Genomic DNA, 17819 nt, shown 5'->3' with positions numbered 1-17819 from the left:
GAGGATATACTTAGCCTACATGTTAAAATTTACTGCTAATGTTAACTAATGTGCATATCCAAATCCTGGTTATGCATAGCTATAAAGCAAATGAATGTTCACCTATGAATAAATATCCACTGACTGGAATGGAAAAAAATTGCTGCGACTGATACTTCTACTGTAAAATAGATGTTTGTTAGCACAAGTGTTATTACAAAGTATTAGTGTATTTTAAATTATTTTCTGTTGCTTGCTATTTTGTTAATTTGTTTTCAATATTTTAATATCTTCATTTTTCTTCCTAGGGCTGAGTAAAACATTAACATAATTTGAAAACTTCAGAATTCGAGGCTTTCACATTTTATTTTGAATTTTGTGAAATTTGTCCAAGTTTGGAAAATATTGCACAATGTTGTAGACTATTTTATTTTTGTTTTTTAATGGAAAAAACAAACAAACCCATAAACCCTGTCCTACGAAGTTTGAAATTTAAGAAAGGAATGTTTTTGTATGAGACTTTTCAGAGATGTTGCATGTTTTAATATGCATAACTGCCATTTTGCAAAACTTTGGCAATAAGAAGCATTTTGAAGCTTCCATCTTGGCTACATTCAGATGATGCGGCATTCGACAAAGCATGTTTTTAAAAGAAAAGCATTTTTATACATATATTTCAAAGCCTGCTGACTAGGATTAGGTTATAAATGAGGTCATACAGATGCAAATGTGTGACTTTGTATTATGCTAGATTAACACTAATAGTCTGTGCTTTTTTTGTAATGGCTCTTGCTTTGAACAGTGTTTCTAACCTGTGTTGACTTTAATTCATCTGTTGGAGATGGCATTTCTAAGTATCTTTTAATATTCTATATTCTCAGTGCTTTATTCTTGGGAAAAAAAAAAAAAAAAAAAGGATATGCAGAGAACCTATATATTAAGAGTTAAATATTTTTATATGATTGGTACCAAAGAGTTTGTCTATTGTTGCAATGCTTCTTTTTTGAGGAGTGTTATGATTCTCAGCTTATGACATATAAGTTTCTTGTTGCCAAGTTTTGAGGCTTTCTAGAACAATGTTTTACTATGGATGTTATTTATATATAGAAACTTATTAAAGCATTGGGCATCATTAAAGACATGATCAGTAAATCACTTGTAATTGTGTTAAAAACTCTATAGAAATCCTTGCCCCATCATTCTTATTAATAGCTCTTTTGATGGTTATTGACTACCTACATGCTACCAATTAATTGCACTGCAGAGTAAAATGGGGTTACTTAAATCATCGTCTGATCATGCTCTGTGATGATAACATCCTGAATTAAAGCTGTACCATGAACTGAATTTAAACTGTGATAAAATATTATTGAACTGAGAAAAAAAATCAGTATAACAGAGAAGTTTACAACATTTTGAATCTGAGCTTTCAAATGGGGTGGCTATTTTTGAGTTAAGATGGGTAACGTACCATCCAGAACATAAAGCGTGAACCCACTGGTACTAAGAACAGAGCCTTGTTTGGTAAAAAGAATTAGGGGAAAAAAAGCCCAACAAAAAAAAAACCCTGTATGTGTACAGATTTATTAAATGCATAAAATAGGAAATAAAAATAGAAGATGTGTTCAAGGCTCAGTGAATTGCAGCTGTTCAAAACTGTGAAACTCTTACAATAGCAATCCTGATGGTTTTAATTATAGAGATGCTAGTGAACATTGCTGCAATTGAAAAAGTTCCTAATTAACACAGGATCTTATTTCAAGGCAGCATTGAAAGAATTGAAGATCTTCATGGGAAATAAATGTTCTGAAAATTTACGTTTGTAATGGCATTTCACTTTCTGACAAAAACTTGTCAATTTTGGGTTTTTCCCCAATAGAATTTTTTGAACTCATATCCAAAGCTCAAAGTAACAGAGCAGATGACCAACGTGGACTGCTAAGGAAAGAAGACCTTATTCTTCCTGACTTTCTTCGTTTACCACCCTCTGGACCAGAACCGTCCTCATCTACACCAACAGGCCCTAAAGGCCTCAGCAGGCAAGTTTCAAAAAATGATGAAAAGGATGGATGTACATCACCAAGTGGAAAACAGGAGCCCATGCAAAACTACAGTGAAAATTCAGTTAAGAAAACGTCTTATTCAGAAAATAAACATAAAGCTGCTTTGATAGCTCTCCACGGTCAGAAGAGTTTCAATGTTCCTTTTAATACTACATTGTCTCCGATTCCACATGCACATGAAAACACGGCAACAATATGGAAAAGGCAGTCAAGAGAATTACAAGCTGAAGGCATACAGATGATAGACGATGAGAATGTGGCAGACTTGACTCTTGTTGCTGAAGGAGATATTAGTAGCCCTAACAGCACTTTGCTACCACCGCCACCACCACCACAGCCGTCGGACGTCAGTAAACTCACAGAAGCCAACTTTCCACCCCCAACTCCTTTTACAGGTAATCAGGAAAAATCTGGATATCAAAGATCCAATTCAGGTATTTCTAGATTTTAATAGTTTTTCTTTTTCTGTAAAACTACTTTTCCTTGGCACTGCTGATCAGTATTTGAACCTATTAAAACAAGAGGGAAAATCTCTCTGCACCTTAATTTTTATTATTTTTTTTTCCCAAGAAAGATTTTCTTTGCCTTAGTCTGTCCTATCTGTAGTATTTCCTGTTGCCTTTAAAAATGTGCATTTGTTTGGAATTGGCACGTGGCCACAAATCGACACGTGCAAACAGACCTTTAAAATACCTCTGTATGCTATAATTACATTGTTTTTACCCAAGGGATACAGAACAGTTTATCAGCATTGTGAGCTGTGTAGCACTGTTCCACTGTTGCATTCCAGGTTTTCTGATCCATTTGTCATTATGAGATACGTGATTAGGGTCTGGAAGTTTAAGTGCTTTGGAAGGATCCCTGATTACATTTTGTAAATTGCAGGATTGTCTATGATTAAAAACTGAAACAGATAGATCTTTACTTGTAAATCAACTCTAATAGGATGGAATATTTTTAGACAGAAAGAAAACTTACACTTTTTTTAAAACTCATATTTTGCTACCCAGGGGATTAGGTTATGTCTGTCATACTTTCCCCCAGAACAGTCACAACGAAATAGCTCTTTCTATTAGATTATTTTAAAGAAAATATGTAATTCTATTTAGGATGTAAGTTTCATGGTCTAGCAATATCACAGAGCAATATTAGCCCAAGGCTGAAATAGGAAATTTCTTCATAAACTTGGACTCCAGTTACAACTGCTATTACCAGAAACAAGAGTTTGAACACTATGGGTGTTTTGCCATTGACATTTTACAGTCCTTGTACTGTACATTTCAATGTAAAATAGAAGAAGAGATATCTGTGCTACATTTATTTTTGATGTTTCACAAACATATGGTGCCATAATTTGTATGATCACATTTCTTTGTGATGTGGGAATATACATTTTAATTATTTATCTTTTTACACAGAGTATTTGATACTGTTCTTTATCTGTACGGCTGATGATTTGTAAATACTTCTTTGATTGTTGGATGCTTATAAATGGCAATGCAAACTATTTCATCCTCTTGATATTTGAAACAACAAACTCCTTTGTTAGTAGTATTAATTTCTGAAGCTGAGTATTGAACAGACTTGTAAACAGTGCCTACAAATACGAAACCAGAAAATGTATTTCAGACATATTGATGTGTATCTGCATAGATTTGTGTTGGTGTCTTTCTGGTAATGTGATGAGTGTACAACATGGGTATCAGTTTGCATTATTTTTCAGTGAGAACTGTTTAAAAAAAAAACAAAAAAACAACAAACAAAAAACCCAACCATTTGCACTTAAAAAAAACTTCATGAATTTACAGTATTTTAATGCATGCCATACATTTCTATGTAACCACTGAACTGTAGCTTTCCCTTTTCCCACTTTCTACTTTTTACTTTGTAGAAATCTTTGTGTAGCTTTCACATGTATTTTGTATCTTTGTTCTCTCAGGAGTAATAAATTATAGACATAGTTATGCAAACTGGTTTTAAGCTTTGATTTTCTTCATTATTAAACAAAAAAGAATGGTTCTCTCAGTTCTGGATGAAGAATTACGATTGAAATTGTCTTCTAATAAAAAACAAACAACAAAAAACAGATTAATTTATATTAATTAACATTTACATGAGACAAAGTAGACGAACATAATATTTGCTAATAATTTAAATGTCCAAGTGCTGTCTTGAAGTGCTGACAGAGGTCATATGCTAAATCCTGAGCATTTACACGTGCACCACAAGGCAGCTAAGAGAGGAGGTTTCTTTTAAATGAGTCTTGAAAGAACTCCTGAAAGGAGAGTATCTTCTGTCTTTGGGTTCTTGGGCTAAACCTTATATTCATTACTTTTCTTATTTTAAACTCAAGCATTTCTTCCTTTATCCCTTAGAAATGAACTGTTGATTTCAGTTCATTTGATGTGGAGCAACCAATATAGCAACCTCTTTATTTGGTAGTTGTGGGTAAGAACCAAAGGGTTGAATGGGTGCTGGAGATTTAATGGTTCTTCTCATTCCTAGAGGTGAGTCCTACATAACAGTACTGTGAAGCCTAATTAAAATGAAATTTATATATTCTACATGTACCACTGAGAAGCTTGCGGTGCTGTTACCTAGGCCTTCTTGTGTTCTGAGCACAGAATGACTTATTCCTGAAAGTCACTGTATTCCCACATAGTGAAATAATGTCCTGTTGCATTTTCCCTTTAAATATCATTCAGGCTTCCCCACAGAAAACAACAAATATCCTACAGAGTGAATTATTTTAGGATTTCCCTTACAGATGTGAATTTTCACTTGTTCCACCTGAAATACTCTACTTTCTCTGGTGATTGTGTTTTCTTTTTGCTCTCATTGTCACCTGAGAGCTCTGAGTAATCAAACAAATTTAGCTTTGCAAAACTAAAATCTCAGTTTTTTCCACATTGTGACAAACTTTTTTTTTTTTCTTTAAGGAATAAAAAAAAATTCTAAACTCTGGAAAACACCTTTCTTCTCTCTTACGATCCTGGTGCACACACTAACTCTGTTTTACACTATTCTCGCTGTTTTACAGGAACTGTCATCTACAGAAAAAACTCTGATTTTTGTGGAAAGTTTTCTGTTTTTGTGATTTCATGGAGTTTGCATGGAAAGACTATTAAATGATGTGTGGTAATCACAATAAAGAATGCTGGAATCTATCTCCGGTCAACAATCAATTTCTAAAAGGACTAAATCATTAATAACGCGTGCTTTTTTAAGTGCTTTAATGGTTATCCATTACATAATCTCCTATTGGTGGAAAATGCGTTTTTGACTGGTTTATTACATTAAGATGGTAGGAAGAATGAAAACAGTGACCACGTTATTTGAAGTGGCTTCATTTCAAATTGATGTGGCATGCATGCTTGCCCTCTATGTATGCATGTCAGGTCTGTATCTGCAGGGAAGGTGCTGGGGTGTGCAGAGCAGCCCCTTTGCACAAGTGTTGGCTTGGGGACAACTGTCTGACTCCAGACTGATGGTGCAAAGCCGCCAGGTCAGTTGCAGTGAACGTTTCCCTGCAAGGGGGAACTCTTTGAGCAGACTTCATTTGAAGATGAAGAGGGCGAAGTAAATGACAGAAAACACATAATTTAGGGTTGCAATGCTTAGAGCTTTTGAGAATAATTTTTTTTCAAACACATCTTAATGCTAATGAAGTAGAACAAGTGTTGCTGTAGTATTATGTAGTTATGAAGTACATATTACCAAATCAGCTTGCAGCACAAGATTTGTTCCTAATTCTAGTTGTGATACTCAGCAGGAGAAAATGTCTTTACTTTTGAATGAGCCTAATAGTTCTGGGAAATTTCCCACATCAAAAATTAGGGCTTTCTGGATAGGAAGATTACTTCTGAAATGCACTTAATGCTTCTATATATAATGTTGCTGATATCTAACTGCAGGAGAAATAATTATTGTTGGGTGTAATTGGCTTCAAGTGATGCATTTGTTTCTCAAAGTGTTAAATTACTGATTTAATCTCTCTGGGTTTAATTTTTGTTTTAATTTGCATGGGGTAGTCCAGGTGCTTTAAATATTGTCCTCCATATCCATCAGTTTATCCCAGATGATTAAGCACCTTCCCTGTCCAGGTGAGATAAATGCTTAAGATGAAGTTACAGATAGAATTGCCTACCAAGTAGGAAGGTATTTATTTGAGTAGGTGATAGATTCGGTGGAGCAAGCGACTAAAAATGTGTTTTAATAATCCCTGTGTAGATACAAAATGGATTTTTGGGTAGCATCACTGGGGTAATGTCATTGAGAAGTGTCTGCACAATGCTGTCAGGCACACGGTCTGATTTTTGGGTGGTGGTCCTGTGTGGAGACAGAAGTTGGACTCAGTGACCCTAATGGGTTCCTTCTAACTCAGGATGTTCTTTGACTATACGAAGATAAAGAGCCAGCCAGGAGAAGCAAAAACAGGGTGAGCTCTCTGCAGCAATACTTAAATAGCACAGATCTGTAAGCTAAGGGATGAATTTAGACCATATGCTTGGAAACAGGTATTTAATTTGTTCTGAAGGTACTGCTTGCTTCTGAAATAGATGAGCAGTATCATCTTCACAGTGAACTCACTTCCTTTCTTACGGGAAGGAGCTCTGAGGAGCAGGGTGGTTATGATCAGTGCTAGGATTTTTCTCTTTGAAAGCAGATGCAGAAGCAGAACGCTGGGTGGACTCAACCTGGGGCTGGCTGCTGTTCCCAGTGTCCAAGAAAATCCCGACTGCTCTTCATTATTCACAAAAAGGATGCAGGACGTTGTAATGAAGGAGGAGCAATCAGATGATGGAAGCTGGATTTCTGGGACTTTCTTTGCTAAACTTTTCAGCTTCAAGGGTAATAAATCCTAAATGCAATCAATTTTGTGATAGTTAAGGAGATTAAGAACTCACACATATATCTTCCGGAAGAATGCAAAGTAAGCTTATGTGTGTAATAAATTCCGTAGTAGTGTATGTAACTGATACTTTGCGTAACTCCTTAATTCATGTGGGATATTTTAGAGGAAATCCTGCAACAAATCCTCTGCAAATCAAGATAAGCACCTAAATGAAAACATACAGGGAAAAAATAAGAAGAAAAGGAAGGGATTATAATTAAAAAAATATGCAATTATTGTAACTAATAATTTCTAACCAAGCTTCTTGTCCAGCAGTTAGTTATATCCTTACTGGCTATGTGTAATCTTATAGAAGATAATTGGATTTTTGGATCAATATGAAGAAGTACTTGGAGGGATCCAGCAATGCTGAGGGCAGAATCTGTTAATCTCCTTTTAATCAGAGCATGATTAAATGGGAGAATGACATGTAGTACATGACAGAGATTGATAATAAACAAAGGAGGAGAATTATGGTAGGAGCAGACAACTGGGAAGTGAGGAAGGCCTTGAGGGATGATTATTTGAAATGCGAGCTGATTTCAGCCAAGCAGCACAATACACATTGTGGAAGGAATTAGCAAATTATCCTGCTGATTGGATAAAAAATGGCAACCTCTCTTTGAACCAAAGGCTCACAGGCTAAAACCGGATCTATTCAAAAGCACGACTTACATTCGGACAGTGAAATGAACTTAGTAGTTATTGCTTGAAGTTTAACGGGTAGCCCTGCTCAACCACATCTTAGAAACTCTTAATTGAAAAATGACATAACAAATGGCACATTAAATTGATTCGTGTTACTCGGTCCACTGTAAGCACTGGAAGATCTCAAAGAGGGAGGAATATTGGCGCACTGCTGCAGAGATGTTTTGCCATGTCACGCTTGGAAAACGTTCAGTTGGGAATTATTTCCGTTTTAGCTGTGAAGAAACAGAAAGTTCAGATTGCCCAGAGTTGCTGAGGGCTGGTAGGGCAGCCTGGTTTGGAATCCAGAGCTTTTCAGTTTGTTTCATCTTGGATTGTCCTTGGCCTTGAAGTGTTGCGTGGAGGAGCTTACCACTGCTGTTGTAGCCATGTGAGATCAGTGAACGCCGTGTGCCTTGTTTGCTCTCTTCATTATGTGTGTCATTGTCAGTGGTGGCGGTCACACCAGCTCCTCCTTCTGTGTCGTGTTAAGATTTTGTCTTTCCAAATTATGCCTTGTGCTTTGGTCTTGTGAATTCTTTCAAGATGAGAGCAGTGGAAGAATTTTTGTCCAACCCGTGATTCTAGGCTTAATGCTGCAAATGTATTCTAGAACTCGCCACTGAAAAAGCAAATAGAAGACTAATATGCAGAATGCAGTTCCTTTGTAGGATACTCAGTTTCCTAGCTTGATGCCATCACTGGGAGTCAGATTTCAAGGCACCAAACACATGATACAGTTGTTGTTTTATCATGAAATACAGCTTATTAAGTCAGATTTCCTTAGGAAACATTAAGCAAAAGCTGTAGTTAGGAACATTTATATTAGATCCTGTTTCACTGTAGGGATATGGCAGTTAAGAGATGAAAGGAAGTAAAGTTGTGAAGGGGAATTGAACCTGCGGAACTCTAAATTTGAACTATTCTCTTCCCTTCAGAATCACAAATCACTTGACAAACATGCTTACAGTGGTAACAGCACATCAACCAGTGTGGAAGTCATTTTCCCACCACTTAAAAGAATCCACGTCTGGGAAGCCTAGCAGTTTGAAGCACCATTTCACAATAGTTCAGAAGAAGAAGGGTGCCATTTCCCACAGCTAAACTGCCCAAGTACAGCTGAAGGCCAAGGGAAATAGGAAATAATCCACAAAGAGGAAACACCTCCTGGAATGACCGCCACAAAGCTCCTTATTGAGCCTTGTGGAAAAAGAATCTCTCCGAGCTAGCACGTGGTGGCCTTAGGACAACTGTATTGAATGAGGGATGAGAGCGGTATCTGCCCAGACTCCCAAATTACAGAGTCTATGAATTTGGATCTGTCATTTGAAAATGACTGATTACATTTGTTGGCGGTATGCTTCTTGGTGTGCTTTCAATAATAGCTCCTGAAAACACTGGTGAGTTCTTCTCACAAGAGTTGTATGTGTTGAGGAATGCTTCAAACAGATTCTTATCTTTTATAAGTCATCGCAGAATCATTAAACGAGCTCATTATATTTAGCTGAAAATCCGATCCTCTCTCTCAAATGTTAAAAGTCAAATGTCTGGGAATAGAAATGAGCAGAATATCCTTTTTATCTTCCTGTAGCACTAAGAGCCATCTATACGGTAAAAGGTTTTGACAAGAATAATAGGATTGCAGCAAAGCCAGAATTTGAAGTGAGATGATGCATCTACGTGGAATAGGTGTCTATATGGAACAGTATTTAACATTCCATCATATATGAAACTCACTAAGTATGGGCTAAAATACAAAGTACAGAGAGCTCACGTCTTACAGTGAAACTTAAACTGCTTGTATTCATTAAAAAAATGATATGAGTGGAACTAGTTCTAATGTTGATCACTTAGAGGGGCTGAATTTGAGATCTGATCTAAATTATCCCATAAAAAGTCAATCGTATCTAGAGTGGCACCTTGAATGTAAGCAGACCTAATAACTGCAGCCCAGGAATATTATCAGCATTTGCATCACATCCATTGGCAGATGTGGATGAATCTGTAAATCCTAACGTCTCACTGGAGTTACAGTTATTTGATCCCATTATCTACATTTGATGGTTAATGCTTTTCCTGAAATTTCTAGTTTCCTTGTGATCTCATCTTTGCCTGGAACTTGGCCAGATGCTCCACTGGTGTTAAACTACTCAGAAGGCAATGTCTTCCAGTATCTTGCTTATATTTTACTAAGATCATGAGGATTATTTTATGCAGAAGAACAAAAGCTCCCTTTGTCTACATCCACAGAGGCGAGTTTTCCGTAACCATAATGTTAAAACCAGACAGCTTTAAATGTAAATGTCAGGAAAGGAGAAATATTGGTAATGGAGATCCAAAGATCAGCCAAGATGCTGCCTGGTCATTTACCTTTGGAAAAATGCAGACCTATGTGCAGGTCTCCAGTTTAGCAGCTTTAAACCAGCTGGAACATATTACCAGGATCAGACACACAAGTGCTTAGCAGTGGAGCTGAAGATTACTGATAGATGGGATTTTGCTATTGCAGCCATGGTGATTTGTTCAGTTCCTCCAAGGGATTGTTCTCAGTACAGCCATTAGTAGAAGAAAACCTGCTCCTAATACAAGCTTCTTCCTCATCACATGAGTTTATATAAAGTCTTGTGAAACCCAAGAGCCAACAATGGCTTCGTTTTTGCTTTGTTCCAAATAGGCAACTTGAAAGTTGGGTTGCTCCATGTGACACTGTAGTTCTAAGACTTCCATGGCGTTTCTTATCTGCAGTTGTAGAAAGGCCTAGCAACCAAAGAAATACAGGAACACTGTCACCTTCCCTGCTGTTCCTCATGAGTTTCCAGTGATGTGTGCTGAACCCTGTGAATGCCAACCAGCCTTTGTGGAAACCTTCGGTTTAGTTAAAGTCAACACGGCTTTGGTACCTCACCACACCATCACAATTCTTGCTCTGCATTACATTTTGCAGGATGCATTCTTAATAATAAGACTGCGAGATGACTCACAATCAATGCTCTCTCAATGCAAACTGTTTGTTGTGATTCGTCATTAGTACAGCTTCTTAGAAATGAGTATCTCTTCTTAAACAAGATGAAAGGAGAGTCAGAGGTTTCCTCAAAGGGCATGGAGCAGTAGATTAAAAAGATTCAGATCACCATTCATTACAGCTCTGTAAGACAAACATTTCAGAGTACAAGCATAGCATTCTGCACCACAGCCATGCAAACAGCAGTTAGAGTTAAGCTGATGTTCAATTTGCTGTATGAAGAAGTAAGCATGAAATGTTAATATAGTCCCATTACAGTTGAGCTGTAATTGTGTAGGTTGGAGTCATGATGGGCTAAGTGTGCTGAGAAAGCTTTTTGCCTTCTCTCTGCTGTGTCTTGGCTGATTTCTTTAGGGTTTGATCTCATTCCTCTAGATGTGGGGAAAAAATCGAGCACTGCTGATGTGGAACATAGGAGTTATTAGCGGAAGGGGCTGCACCAGCTGAAGCGCTATCATAACATTGTATTCCTTAGGATTTTAACTTATTTTCATTACATAAAAAGTTTTAATCCTTGAGAAGGCCCCGCAGCGATTTGATTGAAATGATATGAAATTGCTTTCTGTGTCCTTTTCATTTTCCTCTTTCTCCACATCAAAAAGTGCTCAACAAAGATGATTATATTCGTAATCTTTAGTTAATTGTTTTTCTAACCAGTACAGCATACAGATCAATTTATGGAACAAACACAGAAGGTTTTAAAGCCAACTTTTTCATCTAGCCACCTATCTGATACTCTGCAGTTCAGCACAGCAGAGTTATAGAATAGCTGTAATGGATCATCAGAGATGATCATCAGAGATGATCCATTTCCAACCTCCCAGCCATGGACAGGGTTGGCAACCTCTGGGTCAGGCACCGGATCAGGTTGACCAGGGCCTCACCCATCCTGGCCCTGTCACCTCTAGGGATGGGGCACCCACAACTTGTGGAGGGCAGAGGAACATCTCAGCTGCTATCTATCTTTAAGACCTCTGAGGAGGTTGCAATATGGGAATTGTTCAAACCCCGAAGATACGTAACTCTTCTGTTTTGTGTGTTTTTTTCTTCTTTATTTTTCTTCTTCTTTTTTTCCCCACTTGTTTCTAATTCTTCTATCAGGTGCAAACCACATAAGGAGAAAAGATTCACAGGGGACTTCACGGAACCCTGGTGAGCAGACGTCTCTCAAAGCAAAGGCCAGCAGAAGCATTAATCCTGCAGGTGTGAAGGAGAGCCTCGGTAAAGAACTGCCCGTGAACAGGATTATTGATGTGGATGGGGTCAAACTGGAAGACACCGGAACGCGCTCCTGCGATGACTCTGAAGGGAACCTCAGCTTTGAAAGTTACATCTCTGAACTGAGATCCTGCCAAGGGAGGATGAGGACTGGAGTTTATAGGACATCAGACCTTCCATCTCTCATTGCTGTCAAAAGTGAGAAGAGTAAGGGCACTGAGAGTCAGTATAAAGCTACTTTTGTTTAAAATGTCTGTTTTTAATTAAGAGCTCTGGTATTTTTGCCTGGCATCAGCAGCAATGGGGATATGCCTTAGGGACACGTTTCTGCAAGTTTTAAGCTGTTTTCAGTACTCATTGCCTTCAGCGTCCCTGCCAGACAGTCTGTTCTGCTATGAGTTAGAACCTGTAGAATGAGGAAAAGGTATTTAAAGTATTGAACTATTTGTTTTTGTTCTCATACTCTTTATATACCATCCCTGTCACGATTCTGTTGCACAGTGCAATTAAATAATGATTTCCCACCTCTACCCTTCTTGTCTTTAGTAAAGACAAACTCAATACAAATTCCCCTACCCAAACTTTTAATTTAAGATGATTTCACTTTAATGTTCTAATGTTCTCCTGGTCCATAGGATTCCCTGTGTGCTCAGAGACTTTTGAGGTAGAAGTAAAATCAGCTCATGGTGTAAAGAGACCATGATTTTCTCTAGTGGATTATCTGACTGGATGTGTGCTGTAAGACCTTTGTTACACGAAAAATAAAGAAGAGGTCTGAATTTCCTGCACTGGGAATGAATAACGTGCTCCTGTAGCCAACACTGGTGGTGTTCCTATAGCAGAAATGTACGTACTGATGACACAGTGGTGGGAGGGCCATCCAGGTCCCCACTGAGCAATGCTCCTGGTGGTTTGGCTTTGTGTGAAGGTGGGTTTGTTTCTGCTCTTTCAGTAGGCAGTTAATTGCCACTCGTTCTTCTTGTCTTTAATACTTTCAGTTCATCTTCTACCCTTAGGCAGTTCTGAGAAAGAAAAAATATTACCGAGCGTGTTGCTTTCCCACATTCTTCTTTTCCTCTTTTCCTGTTTCTTGAGAAAGGGTTATGAGTCTGGACAAGCAGGAGGGTACATGGAAAGTGCTGGATCTCTGTTCATCTCTGAAAGAAAACTGAGTATATACACTGAGATCTTCACTGCTTTGGAATTATTTTGGGGCTCTCATATTCCATAGCTCCTGGGCTGCAGAGCCACACAAGGAGGCACTTCTGTGGTAATTCATTAACTTCTTATTCTTTGTCCCTTCCTGCTAATATCTACCAAGGATTGTGAAGTTTCTGGCTAGCAGAGAATACTGGAGACTGTTACTCAGATCCTTCAACTCAAATCTGTTTGTATTACGAGTAAGAGCTACGTAGAATTTTACAGCAGTAAATATTACACTTAAAGATTTAAATAAACTAAACACTCCAGTGATATAAATGGACTTAGCACCCATTAGCCCTAAAACCTCCATTCTTTTTCCCCTAAAAAGCGATTTTGTGCTTATTGTTGAGGGAAACCCTTGTTAACGTTGGATTGAAGGATAATAGGAGCTGTGAGAATAGCTGCTGTTTTAAAAACTTGCAAGGTTAAAACCAGCCTGAGAGCCATGCTAAAATCACGCTGGTGTAACAAGGTTGGATAGGAGGGGAGTCTGCAATAGCGCTGTGAGGCTGTCAGTGCTCGATGGTATCTGAATATTCTTTCTCATGGCAGTGAATGAAACGAGCTGGTTACCTGAGCCCAGCTCCCAGTGTGGCCAGGTATCCGTGCCAGGGAAACACAGCTGGCAGCAACCAAAGTCAGGGTGGGAGTGGGTGAACAGGCTTGGGAGCTGATGCAACCATCCCATGGTGTGATGGGCTGAGCTGCCAGCAGAGCCACAGCGCAGTGAGTGCAGGTCGGCTTTGTGAGACCTGAGGATAAAAGGGTAAAGGGGAAACGCTGCTCTACTGCACTGATTGCTCCTTTGGGTTGGTAGGGTAGGATGCATCCCACTGCATTGTATGTCATCCTTTCAGGACACGATGTAACACAGCAGTGGTAGCATAGTGACTGTGAGAAGATACTTAAAAGAATGGGAAGGTAGGAATTTTACAAGGTCAAGTAGTTGAAAAAGACCTACTGGGGTTACCAAACATGTGGGATCCAAGAGACGTGTTGAGCTTGAAACCCTTCTGCTTGAGGTGGGCAGCTGCATATGCAGAGCTCAGGTGGGCACAGCTCAAGGGCACTTGGTTATCCAGCCTTAGCAACTAGAACCAGTTGGTTAACTTAAGATAAAGGTACAGAATCACAGCGTGGGGACACACATTTATCATTGTCTTTTTACAACCTTTTGAGGACAGATCTTAAAAATTGGTTTCTATTTTCTTTCTGCAAGCAGCTGAGCTGAGGAAAAAGCAGGAAAACAAAAGGGCTGTTTTTACATTGAGTGCAGCAAATGGTCTGACTGCATTGAGGATTCAAAGGGAATTTGACAGCATGGAATAGTGAAGGATGTAGAAGAATGGAGTTTTCTTTAACATAGGGAAATATCTTGGCACAATGCCTGGAAGTCCTATAAATGAAGGAACATGGGAAAAATCTTCATCCTTGTACTGCACTGCTATGCTAGCTATTGACCTATTACTTAAAACAATGACTTCCCAGCTAGGTCATGGAAATTCATTGCTTGGACTTACTAGCTTTACTTTTCAATATCTGTCAGAAAAGCAAAATGGAGCCTGCAGCAATCAGCTGCTTCAGATTGTGGAGATAACAAAACTGGCTTTGCGTGGCCTGTCTCTGGCTAATGTTGTCCTTGATTTTGCTAAGGATGTTGGCCAGGATTAATTACTGCATGACCTAAATCTAATAATATAATTTTACCTTGCCTCGTTATCCTGTGATTTCCACTACTAATGACATCTACTCGCAATCAGAAAAGTAGGCCAATTGAAGCATTCCTTGATAGCATAATCTGTTCTCTTGCCAGTTATTTCCTAAAGATAATCAAGTTTTATGTGGCTTTATTTCCCTTCTTTTTTCTCCCAGTTTTCCCCTGTTGAAACACTTGTAAAGAATTACTCTGGAGCCCACAGTGATACACGCATGGAAAACTTGGCGTTCCCATTCTTTTATGTGGATGTGGGAGATCCACTGGCCTATATCAGATCTTGAACCACAAGCTGTAAAAAAGGCCAACTCCAGCAATACCAAAATACACTTAGAAAATCCTGCAGCATTCTGAATTTTATTTAGTATCCCAGTTCTCTCATATTTCACTTGTTGTCATGGCATCTGGGCCTCAAACTGAAGTGGTTTCAGCCTCACAGGCTCCACTACAGCGACAGTCGTCTTGTTTATTGTTTTAAAGGCCCCGTGAGGAATAGAAAATATACGTATAGGCAAACTTGAAAAGGGACTTCCCCCTCAGGATTGCTGTAGTACTACAGCAGTGCTCCTTGTCAAGAGATCTGTGATATAACAGACATGCAAACTAAACCTCTGTGCAATTTCTCCCTTGGGGACTGCGTGACAAATAACTGCTGTTTAATGAAGGCACATAAACAAGGCTTTGCAAAGGGACTTTGCAAGAGATTTACTGCTCCATGGGAAGGAGCCAGTACCTGACTGCACTGTGCACTTTCTCATGGCCCTGAAAGTCTTCCGGGGGTTATTTCATGTCCTTCAGTGATGCCAGGTCCTTCTTGCACTACTTCTCTGCCTGAAAGATTTGGTCTCGTTTCTTGCATTTGTTACCATGTGCGTTGTTTTATTCCACCTCTCCTTATGCCAGAACTTACTTTCTTACCAGAAAACAGCCGAAAGGAGTGGCTCAGCCAGTAGCCTCCTTGTCTCACTGGCACAGATATATCTGTGAGCTTATTTATCACTGGTAGACAGTGACAGGACAAGGGGGAATGGTTTTAAGTTAAAAGAGGGAAGATTTAGATGAGATGCTGGGGGAAAGTTTTTGCTGTGAGGGTGGTGAGGCACTGGCACAGGCTGCCCAAAGAAATTATGGCTGCCACAGCCCTGGATGTGTTCAAGGCCAGGTTGGATAAAGCACTGGGCAGCCTCATCTAATACTTGATTTAGTGGTTGGCAACCTTGCCCTTGGCCATGGGGCCTGGAACTACACAACCTTTGAGGTCCCTTCCAGCACAAACCATTCTATGATTCTATGATTTAAAGATTCAATGATTTTACTTTTTAGAAGTAGCCTGATTTTCACCACAAAACTGAAATCCTTGCTGTAGTTGTTTCTCATCTGTGTTGCTGCTGCTCATACCAACTCCAGCACAGCATTGGTAGTGACTATTGTCACTTGAAATCATCTCTCTGTGGCTGGGAGCCCGGATGCATGTGTGATAGTTTGCTGCAGCATCTGGAGTGCAAACAGCCAGAGTTCTCAGAGATTGTGGGAGATTTCCAAAGCTTGAGAAAGCCCCAGCCCAACGGCAGGTCCATCTCAATAGGTGCAAGAAGCCAAAACCGTTGCAAAGCCCCAGCCACTCCTCAATCCCCACTGCTGCTCATTGTGCTGGCTTTAGAAATCGCTCTATTTTCTGCATCACCGGGCAGATTTCCAAGCTCTGTGGGAATGTAGAAAGGCCATATGACAACAGAGCTGCTCTGTGGATGGTGTGGGTGTTTGCCCTGCAGCAAAAACGAGCCTCACATCCAAATACTTCTGTCACTGTTGGAGCAGCAACCCAAGATGAGCAATGTGGCATCAGGGTACTGAACAACCGGTGGGTTTGTGAGCCCTGAGCCAGTGCCAATTAAAACACAGGAAGAACTTTCATCAGTCTTACCTAAATACTTCCTTTCTGTAGACCCACCTTTATTTTTAGCCAGGTTCCTCTGGACCTTTTTCAGAAGACCATTATCTATGGCACTGAGGGACATGAGGTAGTGGTTGAAGTGGTGATGGGCCGATGGCTGGACTGGATGACCTTAGTGATCTGTACCAACTGAGTTATTCTATGGTTTTATGACCTGCTGGGAAGTACTGGATAACTTTGTGTCTGCAGATCTCGCCTGCATGCATTACTCCAAACATGAACAAATCCAATGTGATGAACTAACATGCTTTCTGAGTTGCTTGTGTGGAAGATAAGAAAATTGTTCATATTTTCTCATCTTAAGTGATGATTTTGTTGTATAGATTAAAAATGATCTTGTACAGAATTTGATTTGTATTCTTGTTTTATCTGTGTTTGTGACTTTAGACTCCTCTGTAATGACTTTCTAACATGAAAACACACATTGGACTGATTTCTCATGCGTTGTATTTCCAAAGTATTGAGAAATCCTGACCACACAGTGATGCTGATAGAGTCTTAAGTGTGTCAAACTCACTTACAATGTTTACTGTGTATTAGTAAATAAATAATTTATACCACTGAAACCGATAGTGCTTTGTTGACTTCTGATTTCAATCTGAAGGTGAAAAATAAGGTTCTTTTTTTTTTCCCCAGTTGCTCACAGGGAAAAAATATCTACATTCATTCTAACCATTTATATATATAAACCTTAACTGGTGCATTTCAGAGTAGTTGCATTTTGTCCCCATCTTTAGTTGTGGTGGAGTATGGCTGGACCAGGCATTGGCACAGAGGATGAAGGTGTAGAGCAAGTTCTTGTCCTCCGAGCTCAGCTGCTGGGACCTCCTGACATTTGGACCCAGCACTTACTTACATCAGAGCTTTTAAAGTATGAGACAGCCTGAAAGCAGCCTGTGTCTTATTTGAGTTTGCAAAGAAATCTCCTTAAACCTGGCTTACATAGAAGAATTTCTTTAAAGAGAATTGTTAAGAATGCCAAATATTTATATACCTTCAAAATAGCTCATCTTTAGGAATTTAATAATAGCGGGTTTGATTTTTAGCCTTTAATTAATTCCTTTTGCTCTCTTCTAGCAACACAA

At 39.1% G+C, this 17819-nt stretch overlaps 1 protein-coding gene across 10 annotated transcripts in view; it reads left to right on the top strand.

The window, feature by feature from the left end:
* The window catches only part of RGS12 (regulator of G protein signaling 12), a 74345-nt gene extending 57045 nt beyond the window's left edge, over positions 1-17300 (top strand). For 4 of the 10 annotated variants that reach the window (XM_015862670.3, XM_032444116.2, XM_032444115.2 and 1 more), the window contains 2 exons: positions 1859-2476; positions 11747-17300. In XM_015862670.3, the coding sequence (XP_015718156.1) occupies positions 1859-2476; positions 11747-12111 (983 nt within the window). In that variant the 3' untranslated portion in view covers positions 12112-17300. Of the gene's footprint in view, positions 1-287; positions 4013-11746 lie in introns of those variants that run through there. The other 6 variants (XM_032444113.2, XM_085545763.1, XM_085545761.1 and 3 more) reach the window with 3 other exon arrangements.
* The last annotated feature ends 519 nt before the right edge of the window (positions 17301-17819 follow it).

This window comes from Coturnix japonica, chromosome 4 (assembly GCF_054131305.1).
Source record: "Coturnix japonica strain WE chromosome 4, WE-NBRP24, whole genome shotgun sequence".
NCBI classification, from domain to species: domain Eukaryota; kingdom Metazoa; phylum Chordata; class Aves; order Galliformes; family Phasianidae; genus Coturnix; species Coturnix japonica.
Note: the sequence above shows the minus strand (reverse complement) of the source record. Positions and strands in the feature narration are given on the sequence as shown.